The sequence below is a fragment of the Sinocyclocheilus rhinocerous genome, unplaced genomic scaffold, assembly GCF_001515625.1.
Source record: "Sinocyclocheilus rhinocerous isolate Xijiao unplaced genomic scaffold, SAMN03320098_v1.1 scaffold142, whole genome shotgun sequence".
NCBI lineage: Eukaryota > Metazoa > Chordata > Actinopteri > Cypriniformes > Cyprinidae > Sinocyclocheilus > Sinocyclocheilus rhinocerous.
The window spans coordinates 1,119,924-1,136,063 of NW_015644380.1; the positions used below are offsets into that span (position 1 = coordinate 1,119,924).

At 34.7% G+C, this 16,140-nt stretch overlaps 1 protein-coding gene and 1 pseudogene across 1 annotated transcript in view; both read right to left on the reverse strand.

Moving 5' to 3' along the window:
* Positions 1 to 1,493, reverse strand: part of LOC107758284 (solute carrier family 22 member 13-like) — a 5,432-nt pseudogene extending 3,939 nt beyond the window's left edge.
* A 2,570-nt stretch (positions 1,494 to 4,063) lies between these two features.
* LOC107758285 (serine/threonine-protein kinase OSR1-like) overlaps positions 4,064 to 16,140 on the reverse strand; it is a 67,498-nt gene continuing 55,421 nt past the window's right edge. The window contains exons 5-19 of the mRNA XM_016575990.1: positions 13,660 to 13,715; positions 11,738 to 11,847; positions 11,365 to 11,466; positions 11,099 to 11,232; positions 10,290 to 10,338; positions 8,837 to 8,902; positions 8,213 to 8,335; positions 7,947 to 8,031; positions 7,013 to 7,065; positions 6,419 to 6,541; positions 6,221 to 6,279; positions 6,068 to 6,120; positions 5,085 to 5,153; positions 4,674 to 4,738; positions 4,064 to 4,586 (exon numbers count right to left, since the gene is read on the reverse strand). Of these exons, the coding sequence (XP_016431476.1) occupies positions 4,512 to 4,586; positions 4,674 to 4,738; positions 5,085 to 5,153; positions 6,068 to 6,120; positions 6,221 to 6,279; positions 6,419 to 6,541; positions 7,013 to 7,065; positions 7,947 to 8,031; positions 8,213 to 8,335; positions 8,837 to 8,902; positions 10,290 to 10,338; positions 11,099 to 11,232; positions 11,365 to 11,466; positions 11,738 to 11,847; positions 13,660 to 13,715 (1,222 nt within the window). The 3' untranslated portion in view covers positions 4,064 to 4,511. The remainder of the gene's footprint in view (positions 4,587 to 4,673; positions 4,739 to 5,084; positions 5,154 to 6,067; positions 6,121 to 6,220; positions 6,280 to 6,418; positions 6,542 to 7,012; positions 7,066 to 7,946; positions 8,032 to 8,212; positions 8,336 to 8,836; positions 8,903 to 10,289; positions 10,339 to 11,098; positions 11,233 to 11,364; positions 11,467 to 11,737; positions 11,848 to 13,659; positions 13,716 to 16,140) is intronic.

Here is a 16,140-nt window from a genome sequence, read left to right on the forward strand (position 1 = left end):
GACATTGCTTTACCATGGAAATGGTACTTTAAAATCTTTTGGCGGTCTCCTCCCCCTTAGTGGGCGGTGTCAAGTGTCATATTACAAAATGCATTACGCTCTTTTACAATCAAAACTTTTTATAATCTTGATAAAAAACATATAATTGGAAAGGTCTGAGTCTCAGGATTCCATATTTGGTGGTTATTTTGAGATAGAAGTAATATTGACAGAGGAATCTAGACATTTGTGACAGAAAAATGCATTAAAAAATTTAATGGAATTTGGATGGCACCCGGTGGCTGTTTGTGGTATAACGCCCGCCCTAAAATCTCACAGGAACCACAATTTTTTTCATATCAACTTCAAATTTGGAACATAACTTATTTAGACATAAGGCTTTAATTTTATACCAATTTTAGAGTAAAACCTGTTATGTAAAATATTTATTATACATAAAATAAAATAAAATTAATATAGCGCATTTTCTTTACAGTAAATTTAAACTAACTTTTTGATACTTTAATTCTTTAAAAGAATTTTAACTTTTGCAATAATCTGCTGATTTTCTTCTTTAAAAAGAGACCAACCTTATGTCTGTATTCCAAAGTGTTCATAAATTACAACGATTTAAGTTTGGATAGTGTATATATATACTTTACATAAAAAGCACACAGTAACAAAACACTATCATGATGATGATGATATGATATATATATATATATATATATACACACACACACACACACACACACATATAGGCTATATACATACATATATATAACATGCTACGCAAATTATGTTAAAAAAATTATATTTGTGATATTTCAACTGTCTATTATTAATGGACATATTTTCTAACATGAATGTTAAAAGGATAGCATAGCATTTTGTGAAATATACAAGGTGGTAAAGTAGGTACAGTTGATACACCCTTTATATCCTATGTATGCAGTAACCGTTCCATCAGAAAATAAGACGCATATTCAGAGGCTGTGTGTGTGTACTGGTATTACCTACGTTATGGGGACCAAAAAAAGCAGAAAGTGTCTCTACTGTACTCAGTCTACCCTACTTATTTTAAAGTAAAATAAATAAACCATAGACTGTATAAAAACGAAAACTGTAGGGTAAAGAAGTTGAATACCTCAGTTATGAGTGCTGCTGCCTTCTGGTGCCTTATAAACCCATCCATAAGTACATGGCATCGTCGTGTTTATTCCATAAGCTTAAATAACCTCGAGATCAACAGGTGTGAACATCTTACAGCTCTCATGTTGTCCATTACTGTCCTGAGGGATGGTAAGGTTCAGCTGCTTCTCTTCTGTCAGGTTGGGAGCACGCTCTAAGATCCAGCTGCTGTTGCAGTTCTGTGGGAAGCTGATGGCGGTGAAGACCTGACCGAACATGTGGAAAGCTGTGAAGATGTTGGGGAGACAAACCGCCACCAGCAAGCGCTTCTGAAACGCCCCAGACTCGCCGACAGACGACAGGATCTGCGCGAAGTCTATCATGATCACTGCTGCAGGACCGTCAGCGGCGGCTCGCGCTTAAAACACCTGCAAAACGGTTCACCTTCGCGGAGTGAAATTAATTTTTAAACGTGTCACAGGTTCAGCATATCTGCACGTGCTCTTATCTGTCACGACAAAGATAAAGCACCTTTTTCACAGCGATAAGGACAGCCAAAAGATTTTAAATTAATAGTAATAAAATATGTTCTTATGCAAAAGAAGGTATTTAATAGCAGGTTAATACGCTGGTTCTAGTGGTTGAAATGTACTGAGAGGAATTCCAGCAGTGTGTGTACGTGAGGGACTTTGGATCATGAGGCTAATGCAGTTGCGGCCTTTTTTGGGATAGTTCACCCATCATTTACGCACCCTCATGTTGTTCCAAACCCGTATGAATTTCTTTCTCTGTTGAACACAAAAGACGACATTTTGAAGGATGTTGGTAACCTGACGATAAATGTGCCTTTTAAAATCATTTGCTACATTTTACTAGTTATTTATCAGTTAACTTAAATGTTTTGTTATTCTTAAGTTGTTTATCTTTGCTGTAAATCAAAATGAACAACTTTTATATAATTCAGCTCTGCGGGAGCATAATATATTCAAATACAGTAATATATACCAATAAGGAGGCATTTTAGGCACCTTTTAAATTTATTCTTTATTGATTTTAAAGCATTTAAAAATCAACACAAGCTAAAGAAAATTAAGTGAAAATATAAAGAAAAATAAATTGATAATTTACCATTTTTGCTTTTAATTTGTTGTTGTTGTTGTTGTTGCTTACAGTAAACTGACTGAAGGCGTCTGTCCTTGTACAACACTGTTCCACATTAAGGACTTTGGCAAAAAGCCAAAACACTTGTGTGACCTTATGAAATGCATTATTATTAAGACTGGATATAATTTAATTATATGCTATAATTATATAGATCTACATAGAATAAATTCCTTACTCAAAGCAAAAAAAGCCTTTTCAATGCAAGCAATGTTTTAATTTTTAACTATTTTTAGTCGACAGCTTTGTTATGATTGCAACGAGGTGAAAATGCTTTACCGTCAAATCTTTTTTTTGTTACTTCCTATTATCGTTTAAATTTTCCCAATAAAACTGGAAAATAAAGTAGGAATTTTTTTTTAAATTATTTAATAATTAGTTGAATATATATATATTCAACATTAAAGCCCAACATTAAAATGTCAAAAAGGGCAAAGGGGAATAATAATAATAATAAAATCAGGTGAAACACTGCTTTAAAATAATTAAGTTCCTTAAGATTATTCCAGGCCGTTCTTGCACACAGGTAGCGATATGTTTAAATGAGATTTCTTGGGTGACGTAAACAACCTCTCACATGAATTTTAAGAGAACTTTAGCAATTTAGAACAGACCTGCTCAAAAAAACACCAGGGAGATTTATGCTATACCTAAGATCCCACTGTGATCATAGGCACCCTCATAGACAAAGACAAACCAAGAAAACTCACAATGTGTCTTTTGTAGCTGACACCACCTCCCATCACCTTATTTATGAAGAAGGCCATGAGTGAAACATCCCATATAAAATCAAACCAATGGCAAATTACATTATTTACATGCTCAATCGAGTTCATCCACATCAGAAATACACATGAATACTAAGAGTTCAATTCCAGAGCAGGAAAAAGCCAAACACCAAAGTTTCATCAGGTACCTCAGGTACTTCTACCTTTTCACTTACAGAGATACTTATAAAAATGAGCAGAAGTCACAGATAACGTCAAAAAATTAAAACCAAAACTCACAAATTAATGCAAAATCTAAAAAAGGAGAGATATGTGTGATGCAAAAATGTGTAGAAATATTAAGGCAATAACTTTTAGAGCAGCATGGGATAGTAACATTTGCAAATGTGCCAAGTTGAGACAGCAAAAAAAAAAAAAAAAAAAAAAAGACACCAAAAAGGGAAAAAGCAGTAAAACCAGCCTTTAGGAGTGTTCATTAGGGCTCAATGACACTAAATAAACTATTTAAACTTATTCAACTTATCTGTAGCATCTGAAATATTTGAGAATTTTTGTGTTTGTATTGATACTAGTCAGTGTACAATGAAGAAATCAAGCTCTGCGTATAACAGCAGAGAAAGTAAAAGTTGTTTGAAATTTCAAAACCTGATTTTATATAAGTGTTCATCAAGCTGGTTTAAACTGAACTTAATTAAATAATGCAAGCGGTGTGATAAAACATGCTTAGCTGCTTCTCTTCAAAAGCTTCAAAAAATATAGGTTAAAAAAAAGCTATAACTATAGCTAAACCCATTTACTCATTTCCTCTATAAACTCCATGTTTCTTTGAGTTTCACTCCTCTTATACACTTAAAAATAAAGGTGCTTCAAAAGGTTCTTCACAGCGATGCCATAGAAGAACCTTTTTTGGTTCCACAAAGAACCATTCAGCCAAAGGTCCATCTCTTTCTTACCTTTTTACAATCTGGAGAACCTTCTTTCACCACAGAGAACCTTTTGTGAAACAGAAAGGTTCTTCAGATGTTAAAGGTTCTTTATGGAACCATTTAGACAAAAAGGTTATTCTATGGTATAGTGAAGCACCTTTATTTTTAAGAGTGTATGCGCTCAGTAGTTATATTGGAGGCATTTTTACATTGTTCATTTTTAGGGTGTCCGTACAGATTTGGCAAAACTAGGACAATCAAAAAACAGAAGAAAAGAAAGATAAACATTAGAAGAACATTAAGAGGTTATATCTGGTTATGATAATTGCATCCTTATACAAATAAATTCTAAACTTTATTTTAATCGATTCCTACAAATTCTGATCACTCTCATGTTTGTGCAACTCTTCCGCTGGGCCGTTTGAAATCCTATGGGCTGGTGCTAGGGTACTTTTCTCTTTGGCAACAGTGGTTTCTTTAGGGCAATTGAAAGGGGGAAAAAAATGCATCAATGTGTCATTCTGTTGGTAGTGTTGGTTTGTTTTCACATTTGTAGGCAAGTCATGGTCCCGCACAGAGCCAAAGTTTAGTTAATGCTGAGCTGAGCAAATCCCAAGAGTTTGACATCATCAGGAATCTCAGAGCCCTCAACGCCAGAGGCCTGAAAAACACCACGCATGCCGTGTTACTGCAAAACACCAATGAGGACTAACACACAGTGGCTTTAACCAAACCAGAAGTCACTCACCAGTTTAAATGTGACATTTTTATTGGAATGAGGCTCTTCGACTATCTTCTGCAAATTAGCAGCCACTGAAATTACACGAAACAGAGGTTTAGGACCATGATATATTAGAATTAAGAATTCATCATAATCAGTCTTCAGCGTCACATGATCTTTCAGAAATCAATCTAATATGCTGATTCGGTGAAACATTTTATCATTATCTATGTTGAAAAATGGTTGTGCTGCTTAATATTTTGGCGAAAACTGTGATACATTAATTTAAGGATCAGTATTCTTTGATGACCAGAAAAAAATATATATTTTAAAGCATTTATTTTAAACAGAATTTGAACAGAACTAATTTATTTAATGCATTCTTGCTCAATAAAACTATTAATTTCTTTAAAGAAAAATAACGAAAAGAATCCTTACCTATAACTAAATCTCTCCCATCTACCAAGCCGGCCGATACCAGCTCCTGAGAAACCCCATCTGCTGTGTCTACAGAAAAAGAAAATGCATGCGATGCATTAACTCCACTTTAAAATGACTTGCTTAGACCAATAAACTCTCAGTCTGGCAAATTACAACCTCCTGTATATTTGAACTGACAAGCTTGTAGATCTTCCAGAATGAGGCTGACAACTTAACTGATCAGCTGCACACAACATGCTACAGTCAGTTCAGAAAGCAGAATGAAGGCGTGCTCGGGCAGAAGAGCATTCTCAAGCACTACATCAGGCCGTCAGAAATGAACATCTCCCCTGGAGCCAGCTAAATGCACATGACACTAAATGTTTTATTTTGGGAGTCTTGAAAATTCACAATACGGTGACGGCACTGACAAAATGCAGATGCAGAGAGTTGGTGCTCTTTGACATCTGATGGGGTAGAAAAAATGTACTCTTGCTTTGCTTTGGCCTCTGCTGGAGATAAAGAGGAACTGATTCTAAAAGGTGCTAAATTGGTTTGTTAAAGAAAAACATGTTGGACAATAGAACTGCCCAAGTGTGTAAATCAAACCGATTGAGATTGACAAATGTGACAACTGTCAGCCACAATATTGAGTGGTTTTTCTAAAGAGTCATGAACACTTTGGGAATACATCTGCATTAAAGGGATACTCCACTCATAAAAGTGACATTGATTCATCAACTGGGGTCTTATGGATTACCATCGTGTTTGTTTAGCATGTTTTTTCAAGTGTCATCTTTGAGGGACCCTTTCACTGCCAGAAAATATTTTTTTTCTAAAAATCTCAGTTTGTGTTCCGTAGAAGAAAGAAAGTACACCTGGGATGGCCTGAGGGCGATTAAATGATGAGTATCCCTTTAAGAGTGTATTGTGTGGACTTATTCAAGTGTAATTATTGCTTGATTTATTGTTGACAATTAGCCACATCTTTACGCTCTTACCTCTGCCTGGCATGAACTCAAATCGTATGTCATTCAGTTCCTTTTTCAAGTTTCTATAGGACGGAAGGAGAAATATAAGTCATCTACTGCTCCTGTTAACACTGGATCAATGTCAATACATGACTCAAAACATAAAAAACAAACACATCTTACCTTAACCTTAATACTAAACTGATCGGGGACGGTGAGGCATCGGCTCCAGGAACTGGGGGCTACAGACAGAGGCAGAGGTTCAGACTCTCTGTACAGACAGAGGTGGCCTAATTTCCTAACTTCATGCTTGATACAACAGCTTTGACTGGAATAGAGATGTCAAAATGTGTGAACTATGATTTGCTGTTGGTGATCTACCTGCGCAGGGTTCGCAGCTGGGGTTGGGGTAGTAGTTGGGACAGTGTGTTGAGTGTTGGCCGGGCCCTGGCCAGCAGACTGAGGTAGTTCAGGCTGGAGGTGACTGCTGAAAGGCTGGAATATCTACAAATACATGCATAGACCCACACAAACATTTATAAATTATGTTATAAATATAAAAAACTGTGAAATATAAACTCTGGTCACTTTGGGTTACTGTAATTCAGCTTTGGATTTGAATGCACTGTAGTAAGGAATGAAGCAGGGAGTTAAGGTCCTTCGTGAGTATTTTATTTTACGCTTGTGCTATAATTTGAAGTATTTCATAGTTTTAGTAAAATATCCTTCAAGAATTGAAGGACTACTGGAATTGTTTTAAGATACGCAACCAAATTACACAATATCTGCCTAAAACATATTCTATTCAATAGTATCAACTTCATACATCCAGTGTATTCCCAAACAGACACAATTAAACACTGCCACCTAACCTAAGGTTTGCTCAGACTTACACTACTGTTGTTTTGAGGCCAGTAAGATTTTTTTAATCAGCAAGGATAGATAGATACTGTAGATACAAAGTGATTTCTAAACTGGAATACAAAGATCATGTAGTGACCAGAAGTGACCATATTGCATGTTAGTGCCTAAACCAACAGAAGTCTCATTATGAGGCTGTTAAACAGAATCTGGATGGTTATCAGAGATCATTGATTTGGTCAGTATGTCAAAGTTATAAATAAAAACACGATACAGATGGCATCTAGGAAGCACACATCATCACTTTTAAGTCGGTCTCTCTGTTTCTCCTAGCAAGAACAGTTTGGTTACACTATTTTTGCTTTACCACAGTTTAATCATTCAGATTAGAGTATGTGGTTAAGCTTAAAAAGCCAGGTAAGTAGGTAATTCTGTAGCACATATAAGCTATAGGTTCATAACAAGCAGAAGATATTGAGCAAAAGTTATCACATTAAGCGATCTGTAATGACTTTGATTACTTAATTTTAACTGTAGGGAATTAATTATTATTAATTCATTCAGGTTTTGATAGGACTCGGATCTGAATATTCAAAGTCCACCTGATTAAACCGATTTCAAACCTGTTATGTTACACTTTAAATCAAGGATCGTCCAGCGAGCCGTGACATCAGTATATTTTAACAAATCAAATATGTGTTTTACCTGGCCATGGGTTAACACAATTATGTAAGCTCTTAGAGGTAATTATTAATAGTACGCTACGTCTAAATGATTTTATACTGTACATGATTATTTCTTGCATAGATATGCAGAGAAACAGATTGTCACAGACAGGTGAAGGTTCAACATTCATCCTTAACCAACCTGAACTCTAGTATCTTTATTGTTTTAGTCTTTGAAGCTGGATATCAAGAATATTAGCAGATATATAATGCTCTCTAAACAAATTTTCTTTCTCTTTATCTAGCACTTCCAGTTCCTGCATGTCCTAATGTTGTGTCTGACTGAGTGTGCTTCCTTGTTAAGGTGAGCCATCTGTATCAGCGGGAAAACTGAACAACCCTGGGTGGGGGCAGCTCAAGAGGCTGAGAGAAACGGACTTGTCGCCTTGTCGACTTGGACTGCTGCTCCTTTAGCGGCAAACACAAAACACAGAGCCCAGGGATGAGAGGTGCCATAACAGCCAACAGCATTACAAACACCACACACAAAGAGGGTAAACCACTGGTGCTGGAACTCTCAAAATGATGTCTTCAGCAAGGGTCTGAAATTATGCTTGTGCATGTGTGTGTGTGTGTGTGTGCGTGTTACCCGTAAGGCAGCAATAGCAGCTCTGCCCTCCTCGCTCTCCTCATCCAGTTCATCATCACTCCATTCCCATTGTCCATCTTCTGTTTTATGGAGTCTCCCACTGGAGCCAGGAACTCGCCGAACCTACACACAAACACACACAATATAAAGTTTAATTTTTTTTTAAATTCATTCATATGTATTATTATTATTATATTTATCCATCATGTGGAATAAAAAGAGATAATTAAAATTAGTTTCAATTCGTTTTTGAAATATCTTTCATTCATTCATTCCAAATTGATTAGAAGTTCACTTTTTGATGTTTGATTGTAGGGTTTACTTTGAAACAGTTTTCACTCACTCAGAAATTGCTAGTAAATTTAGTAAATTCACAAATAATTACAAAAGAAAAAAAAATTATTGTAAAACATACTCCAATAATTTGTTTTATTTACGACTTAGAATTTTTTATATATTTGTTTTTACACAGTGTATTCTTTATTGTCCCTGAGAAATTATTTTAATTTGTGGTGCTCTGCATATACATAAAAACTGGCTAAATATAAATAAGTATATGAAAATGAGAAGCATATAATAATACTATATAAACACCTCATAAAACAGGGTATAAATTTTCCTCACCTTTCTCGCTCTTTCTGTAATTGTAGGTGCTTTCTGTAATAATTTCTCCTGCAGGAATTCATTATTCTGCCAAACAAAATGGAACACAAAGATTTTTTTTTTTTTTCTAAATTATGGTAATAACCACAATTACAGTTGAATTACAACATGGGCTGACACTCAGATTCAACTCCAGCATCAATGGCCTAATTTAGGTATTTTATTTCCCCTGGATTTGAAGGATTTAGTGAGAGTTAACTTTGACCCCTTAATGAAAAATAATTCCTGTGATATGGATAGGTGGGCTCCACTCTCCATATCAATGGCTGGAAAAGTCAATGTAATTAAAATGAGTCGTACACCCAAACTGAATTATCTACTACAGTCTCTCCCAATACAAATATCACTTTCCTATTTTAAACAGTCTGGCAGAATGTGTAAGAATTTTATTTGGAATGTTAAGCGATCTCGGTTAGTTACAGAGGCCTGGAGAGAAAGGTGGGTTAGGCCTGCCTAATGTATTGTATTATTCTTATGCTTTTAGTCTTAGACACCTGGCTCATTGGTCACTTCCCCCAGAGCAAGCTCCCCCTTGGTATAAGATTGAGCAGTGTGCTTTGCCTTCAATCTTGCTATTACAGAGTTCAAATAAGAGACAAACACATTCAATCCTGGGTCCAAACCAGTTTAATGATTGGCAGACAAATAATTCTCAGAAGCTGGAAGTCAGAGGATGTCCCTTCCTTTCAGGAATGGGTAGCAGAACTAGCTAGAGTGGCTGCATTTGAAAAACGCCTTATAAGCAGACGGACAAGCTAAACCTATACTATAAAAAATGGTCCAAGTACTTAACCTATTTGGAAATGGGACAGTAATAGCTATGTGTGAGAAATATGCTGATAGTGACAGTGTAAATGTGATGTGTTATAAGATGGGATTTAATTTATTCATTTTATTTCAGCGTATTTTATTTATTTAGTTTTCTCATCATTATATATTGAAGGATGTTTTAATTCTATTTAATTATAGTCAAGTTGTGTCCTTAAAGCTGTAGTTGGGGACTAGTTTGGGATGGGTTTGTTAACGGGGTAAAATGTTGATTCAGAGTTACTGTATTTTATTCTGAAATTTGCCTATGAATCAGTAAAACTGTTCATCACTAAAATAACGAAATTTAAGTTTGTATTCACGGATCTTTTCAATTTACACCTCTGCATTTGGATTCAAATATAGTGTGAAAACATTGTATGGCTTCAGAAGAAATACAGTATGGATTATGTTTTGAGTGTGTTTTTTGTCCTGTTTTTGAGTACGACAATAGCATATTAATAATTTTTGTTGTATTAAAAAAAGCATCTTTAATGTTACACAGAAGAAAGAATGACATACAGATTTGCAAAAACATGAGGGTGATTAAATGATGACAGGATAACATGGAACAATAAAAAAAAAGACTTGGAAGTAAGATTCTTACCTTGGCTTTCTGGAAGAATTTATGTTTTAAGAGTTCTGATGATGTCGGCCTAAAAAGCAAACACTATTGAAATATATTTGCTGTAACTTAGTGTTATCAGGCAATATCAGCATTAACAGTCATTTAAAAAAATAAAAAATAAAAACTTTTTCCTCTTTCAAAAACTTTACACAGAAAAAGTGCACTTTTAGAAAATGGTTAAAATCATATATTAGCCGAATAAAATATTTGAGCCATTTTTTTTATTGAGCAGGTCTTGGTGGCTGCCATGGTGAGATCACATGACCAGCTAAATACTACTTGACACATACACTACTGTTCCAAAGTTTGGGGTCAGTAAGTTTTTTTTTTTTTTTAAGAAATGTATACTTTTTTCAGCAAGGATGCATTGAATTGATCAAAAGTGACAGTAAAGACACTTATAATGTTACAAATGTGGTTTACCACAAAAATATTAAGCAGCACAACAGTTTTCAATATTGATCATTATAAGAAATGTTTCTTGAGCAGTAAATCAAAATATTAGAATAATTTCTGAAGGATCACGTGACACTGAAGACTGGAGTAATGATGCTGAAAAATCAAGAGAAATAAAATAAAAATTAAAATATATTAAAACAGTTATTTTAAATTGTAATACTATTTCACTATATTACAGTTTTACTGTATTTTTTATCAAATAAATGCATCCATGGTGAGCATAAGAGAACTTTTTTTTTTTTTTTTTAATCTTACAGACCCCAAACCTTTGAACAGTAGTGTATTTTTCTCACATGACCTAACAAGATCATTGCTGCTCTGCTCAGCACCTTTTCTCTGGGTCCCTCTGCAAACACAACAAGATCATCTTCCTCAAGGATTTCCCATATTTCTTCACCATCTCCTTGTCTGTGATTCCAGTCTCAAGACAAGGCGGATCATTCTGCAGGGTCAACATCAACACCTGTAAACACAAACACCCCACATGCTATAAAAACAACACGTTTCTCATTAAGAGTGATGCATGACTGTCTTGAAACAGCTGTAAGATTCATTAGAGCTCGTATGGGACTGTATCTCCTGTATCTTTCCTCACCTTCATAGGAGGGTATTTGTGGTAAGGAGCGGCACCTGTGGCCAGCTCGATGGCTGTGATCCCAAAACTCCAGATGTCTGCTTTGAAGTCGTAACCTTTCACCTGCACACAAACAGTCACCGATTTGTTTAACACGAGAGATGCATCCATATGCCAGCAGTTACTGGCAATTTTACACCACATTGAAATCTTTAGACTTTAAAAGGACAAAATAAGAGCTTTAATTGTCCATGTAATTCAGTCCATGTACAGTGAGATCCAACAGTTTGAGACTAGAGAAAATGCTTCTGTTTGGCATTTTTCCAATTTAATACCATGTGATCTGAGTTGTATGGCTTTAAATGAGCCGTGGTTGTTGGGTGGAAATACTTGCCTGCTCCATCACTTCTGGAGCCATCCAACATGGCGTTCCCACAAACGTCTTCCGCACTTTATTTCGAGTCACGTCACCACCAGTGGCTAAGAAGGCACTTACACCGAAATCTAAACAGAAAAAAAAATCACTTATCAAAATGTAGAGAAAAAAAAAACATATATATATATCACAGTTTAAAATAATAAGTAACATGCTTTATTGCCATTGCATACGATATAACAAAATTCAGTATGGCAATTCAGAAAGCGGGCACTTAAAGGCACTTAAACACTGCACTTAAAATAAATTAGTTAGGAATAGTATGTTTAAAATAAGGAAACTGCAATCTGTAAAAAACTATGTATAGAAAAATTTTACATGAATATGTTACACACTTCAATATTCAGATGTATAAACTACTGTTCAAACCCTTACGAAAAAGAAGTTTATTCAAGTGTGCTATTAGTATACTTCTTTTAAACTAAAAATAGGAAAGTATACTTTTAGTCTACTTTTTATGTACTTCTCAGAAATGGGCTTTATGTACTTCTCAGAAATATACTTAAAATTACATTTAAGTATACTTGACTTATACTTAGAAAAAGTCTAAATATATTTCAGCTATAATTGTGCTCCTAGAATCCATGTTTTCATTGTTATACTTGAGTTTTGCTTTGTTTCACAGAACTAATCGTGGCCTGGGTTGCGTACGTATATGTGGGGCGGAGCTATCAAAATAGGGGCAAGACCCTTTTGGGGTAGGGGCGTGTTTGTTTTGGTGATTTCAAATATAAACATTGGCTACCAGAAATCCCTCACTCTACCTTTAAAGAAAACTTACGAGTATACTTGCAGTATAAAACTACTAAACTAGTAGTTTACTGAGACTATACTTCAAAGTGTACTAAAAACGCTACAATTATTTAATTAGTAAACTATCAGTATTCATATAAGTTCACTTTTAGTGTAGTTGCAGTACAAGCTAAAATTTTTGATGTAAACTAGTTGTGTACTCAACGTTTACTACTGTTATACTTAAAGTATACTTAAAAGTATAGTTTTATATACTAGAAAGTGGGCCAATTTAGTCCCAAGGAGTATTGAAATAGTACACTTACAAGTATACTACTAGTACACTGATATTTGTATACTTACTACATAAAGTATACTTAAAAATATACTTGAACTTTACTTAAGTATACTTACTAAAATAAACTTGAAGTATACTACTTTTTGGTAAGGGAATGTCTGAGGTCAGGATGTTTTTATTTCATATATAAAAAAATTAATACTTTTATTTAGTAAGTGTACATTAAATTGATCAAAAGTCATAGTAAAGACATTTATAATGTTACAAAAGATGTATATTTCAAATAAATGCTGTTCTTTTTAACTTTCTATTCATCAGAGAATCCTGAAAACGTGCATTATGGTTTCCAAAAATATATTAAGCAATTGAGCAATTTTTTTAACATGATAATAATTACAAATGTTTCTTGAGCACCAAATCAGCATATGAGGATGATTTGTGAAGAATCATGTGACACTGAAGACTGGAGTAATGGCTACTGAAAATTCAGCTTTGCCATCACAGGAATAAATTACATTTTAAAATATATTAAAACAGTTATTTTAAATTGTAATAATATTTTACAATGTCAGTGTTTGTACTGTGTTTTTAATCAAATAAATGTGGTCTTGGTCTTCTTTCAAAAATATTTAAAATTCTTACCGCCCCCAAACTTTTAAACAACAAGAATGGAAAATGTCAGGCAATAAAATTGCACTCTCTTCAGCAAGAAATTAAAAAAAAAAAAAAAAAAAGATCTTTAAATATCACAGCAGTACAGTATGTTTGTGCTTTTTGGATTATCTGGACTATAATGGCCATTTTTCACTGTTAAGCAGAATGTAAGTGCAGTTAAAGAGAAAGTTGGTACCTGCGATTTGCACTGATCCGTCCTCCCCCAGCAGAATGTTTCCAGCTTTGAGATCCCTGCAGACAGACACAGGGAGTCTGTCTTTAGACACACAAACAGATGTGCAAGAACACAGATGTGGATCACTCAGATGGGCGTCTACTGACACTAATTTCTGCACCGAAATAACGTTTATACACAGGTTTCCTGAACACTGGTAGACAAAAACTGCTTCATGCGACAGTATCGTGAATATGATAAATTAAGCATAATAAAGAGCTACTGAAGGAGGATTCAACCAGAATGAAGTCACGTTTTACTATACTGTAGGCGTACAGCTTCTTGTATGGAAAGTCATTGCACTAAAATAAAATTATTTTCAATTGTAGTAAAAAATATTAAAAATTAACCAGAAATGTTTTATGCTATTCTATATTAATTACATTAAGCAACATCACCCTCTCAATAATGCTACTGGATATTCAGAACCTTTGTGTGAAATTATATTAAAGACTACAGATACCACTGGAACCCATAAGAATATATTTAACATAATTAAAGTCAGCTCACATTAACAGGTTATTCACTTTAATATATTATTTGCATTATTTATTACATTAATTATTCATTACAATACAAATCCTGTGTTAAGAGCCTTCTAAAATGCAAGTGTAATTCCCACTTTTTGCATTATATTTTACAGTCCAGCTGGGGGCAGCAGAGATATGAATTAAACTGAAGCCACTGACAGACAGTAAAGTAAATTAACTTTTGAACATAATGAGAACACTTTGTTTCTGTTATCATAACAGTCACATTCTCTTGCCATGACGATATCCAATTATGCGCTTCAGGGGTGCAAAACCATAATACAACCTTTCTGCAGTATAAGTCCACACAGACACACACAGACACACACACACAGACACACACACACACACACACACACACACACACACACACACACTGAGAGACCCAAGTAGATAAATCCACACAGGTAAACTCACACACACACACACATACACAAAGACACACACACGACATAGAAGTACACAAACACACAGTTCAAACACACATGCATTCTCTCACACACACTCACAACATATTCTGAGAGGCCCCAGTTGTTCACTCCTGCTGGGCAAATCAAAACACACTAACACATGTCCACTCCAAACTCAAGCGCATATGGAGGTGTTCCTGAGGTGTAACAGATGTTTGGAGACGATTAGATTGGTTGGTAACACTCCTGCTGTCCATGAGCATGACTGATAATCGCTTAAATATTTCTTAGAGCAACGAGAGGAGAGAACATGTCTGATTTGGAAAACATATAAATATTCAAGAATAAAATGCAGAGGGATACACATGTGATCGATCTGTGTGTGAACGACACAGAATACATTATATACACAGACTTTTTTGTTCCAGAGGTTGAACAGATTTTTAGATGAAGGGCCACAAAACTGCCTCAATTTATTTTCACTATTGTTAAAATGTGTGTGTGTGTATATATATATATATATATATATACATATATAAAACATGAAAAAAGTTTACAACTAAAAAAAAGTAATACTAGGATGAAACATACAATTTAAATATTTATTGTGTGAAAATGTTTTATATTAATCACACTCAAATTTTGGTAAAATTATGCAGTTAAAAAAAGAAAAATATTACACAATAATAATAATAATAACAAGAATAAATTGGTAAAAATATCCACCTTATTCTTCAATGTGGAAGTAAGCCGATGTGCGAGACTTCCGGTTCATTAGACGCTGTAGGGAAATAACGAGAAGAATAACAGTGTGCAGTAAACGGTAAAACTGTCTGCACTACAAACTAGGGATATGCCGGTATCAAATTTTCATGTTGCGATTAATTGCTAATGCTTTTATCACGGTATGCGGTATTATCACGATATTGAAATTTAGTTTTAAAAAGTGCTGTCATAATACAGTATAACGGGTTTAATAACTTTTTTCTTATAACAAAAATAACTGAACCTTTAAATGCAATAAAGCAATAAAATTATTTGGCATGTCAAAACAGTAAAAAGTGTCCATAGTTGAAGAAACACTTCCATAAGCGTGCGTGCGTGCGTGTGTGTGTATATATGAGCAATATCACTCGAGTACGAGAGCGATACGGGCTCTATATCAGCATGGCTGTGATTAGGCCCGAGAGGCAATCACAGCCGCTGATATAGAGCCGGTATCGCTCTCGTACTCGAGTGATATTGCGTTTATACAACAGTTCGACAGCACGAGTGTAAATATATATGAAAAACAACGAAGTGTCTTTAAAAACCCTTTTGTGTGGAACTACTTCCTTCCGCCACATATTCAAATCTCAGTTTGACAGTTTAACAGCTGAGCTGAAGCCTCCGTTACTAATTCGAAAACATCACTTTAGAACTAGTAACGAAGGAACGTTGAGTTGCTTCATTAAAAACTTATTGTATTACTTACTTAAAAGCTCACTGTATTATGTAGAGTA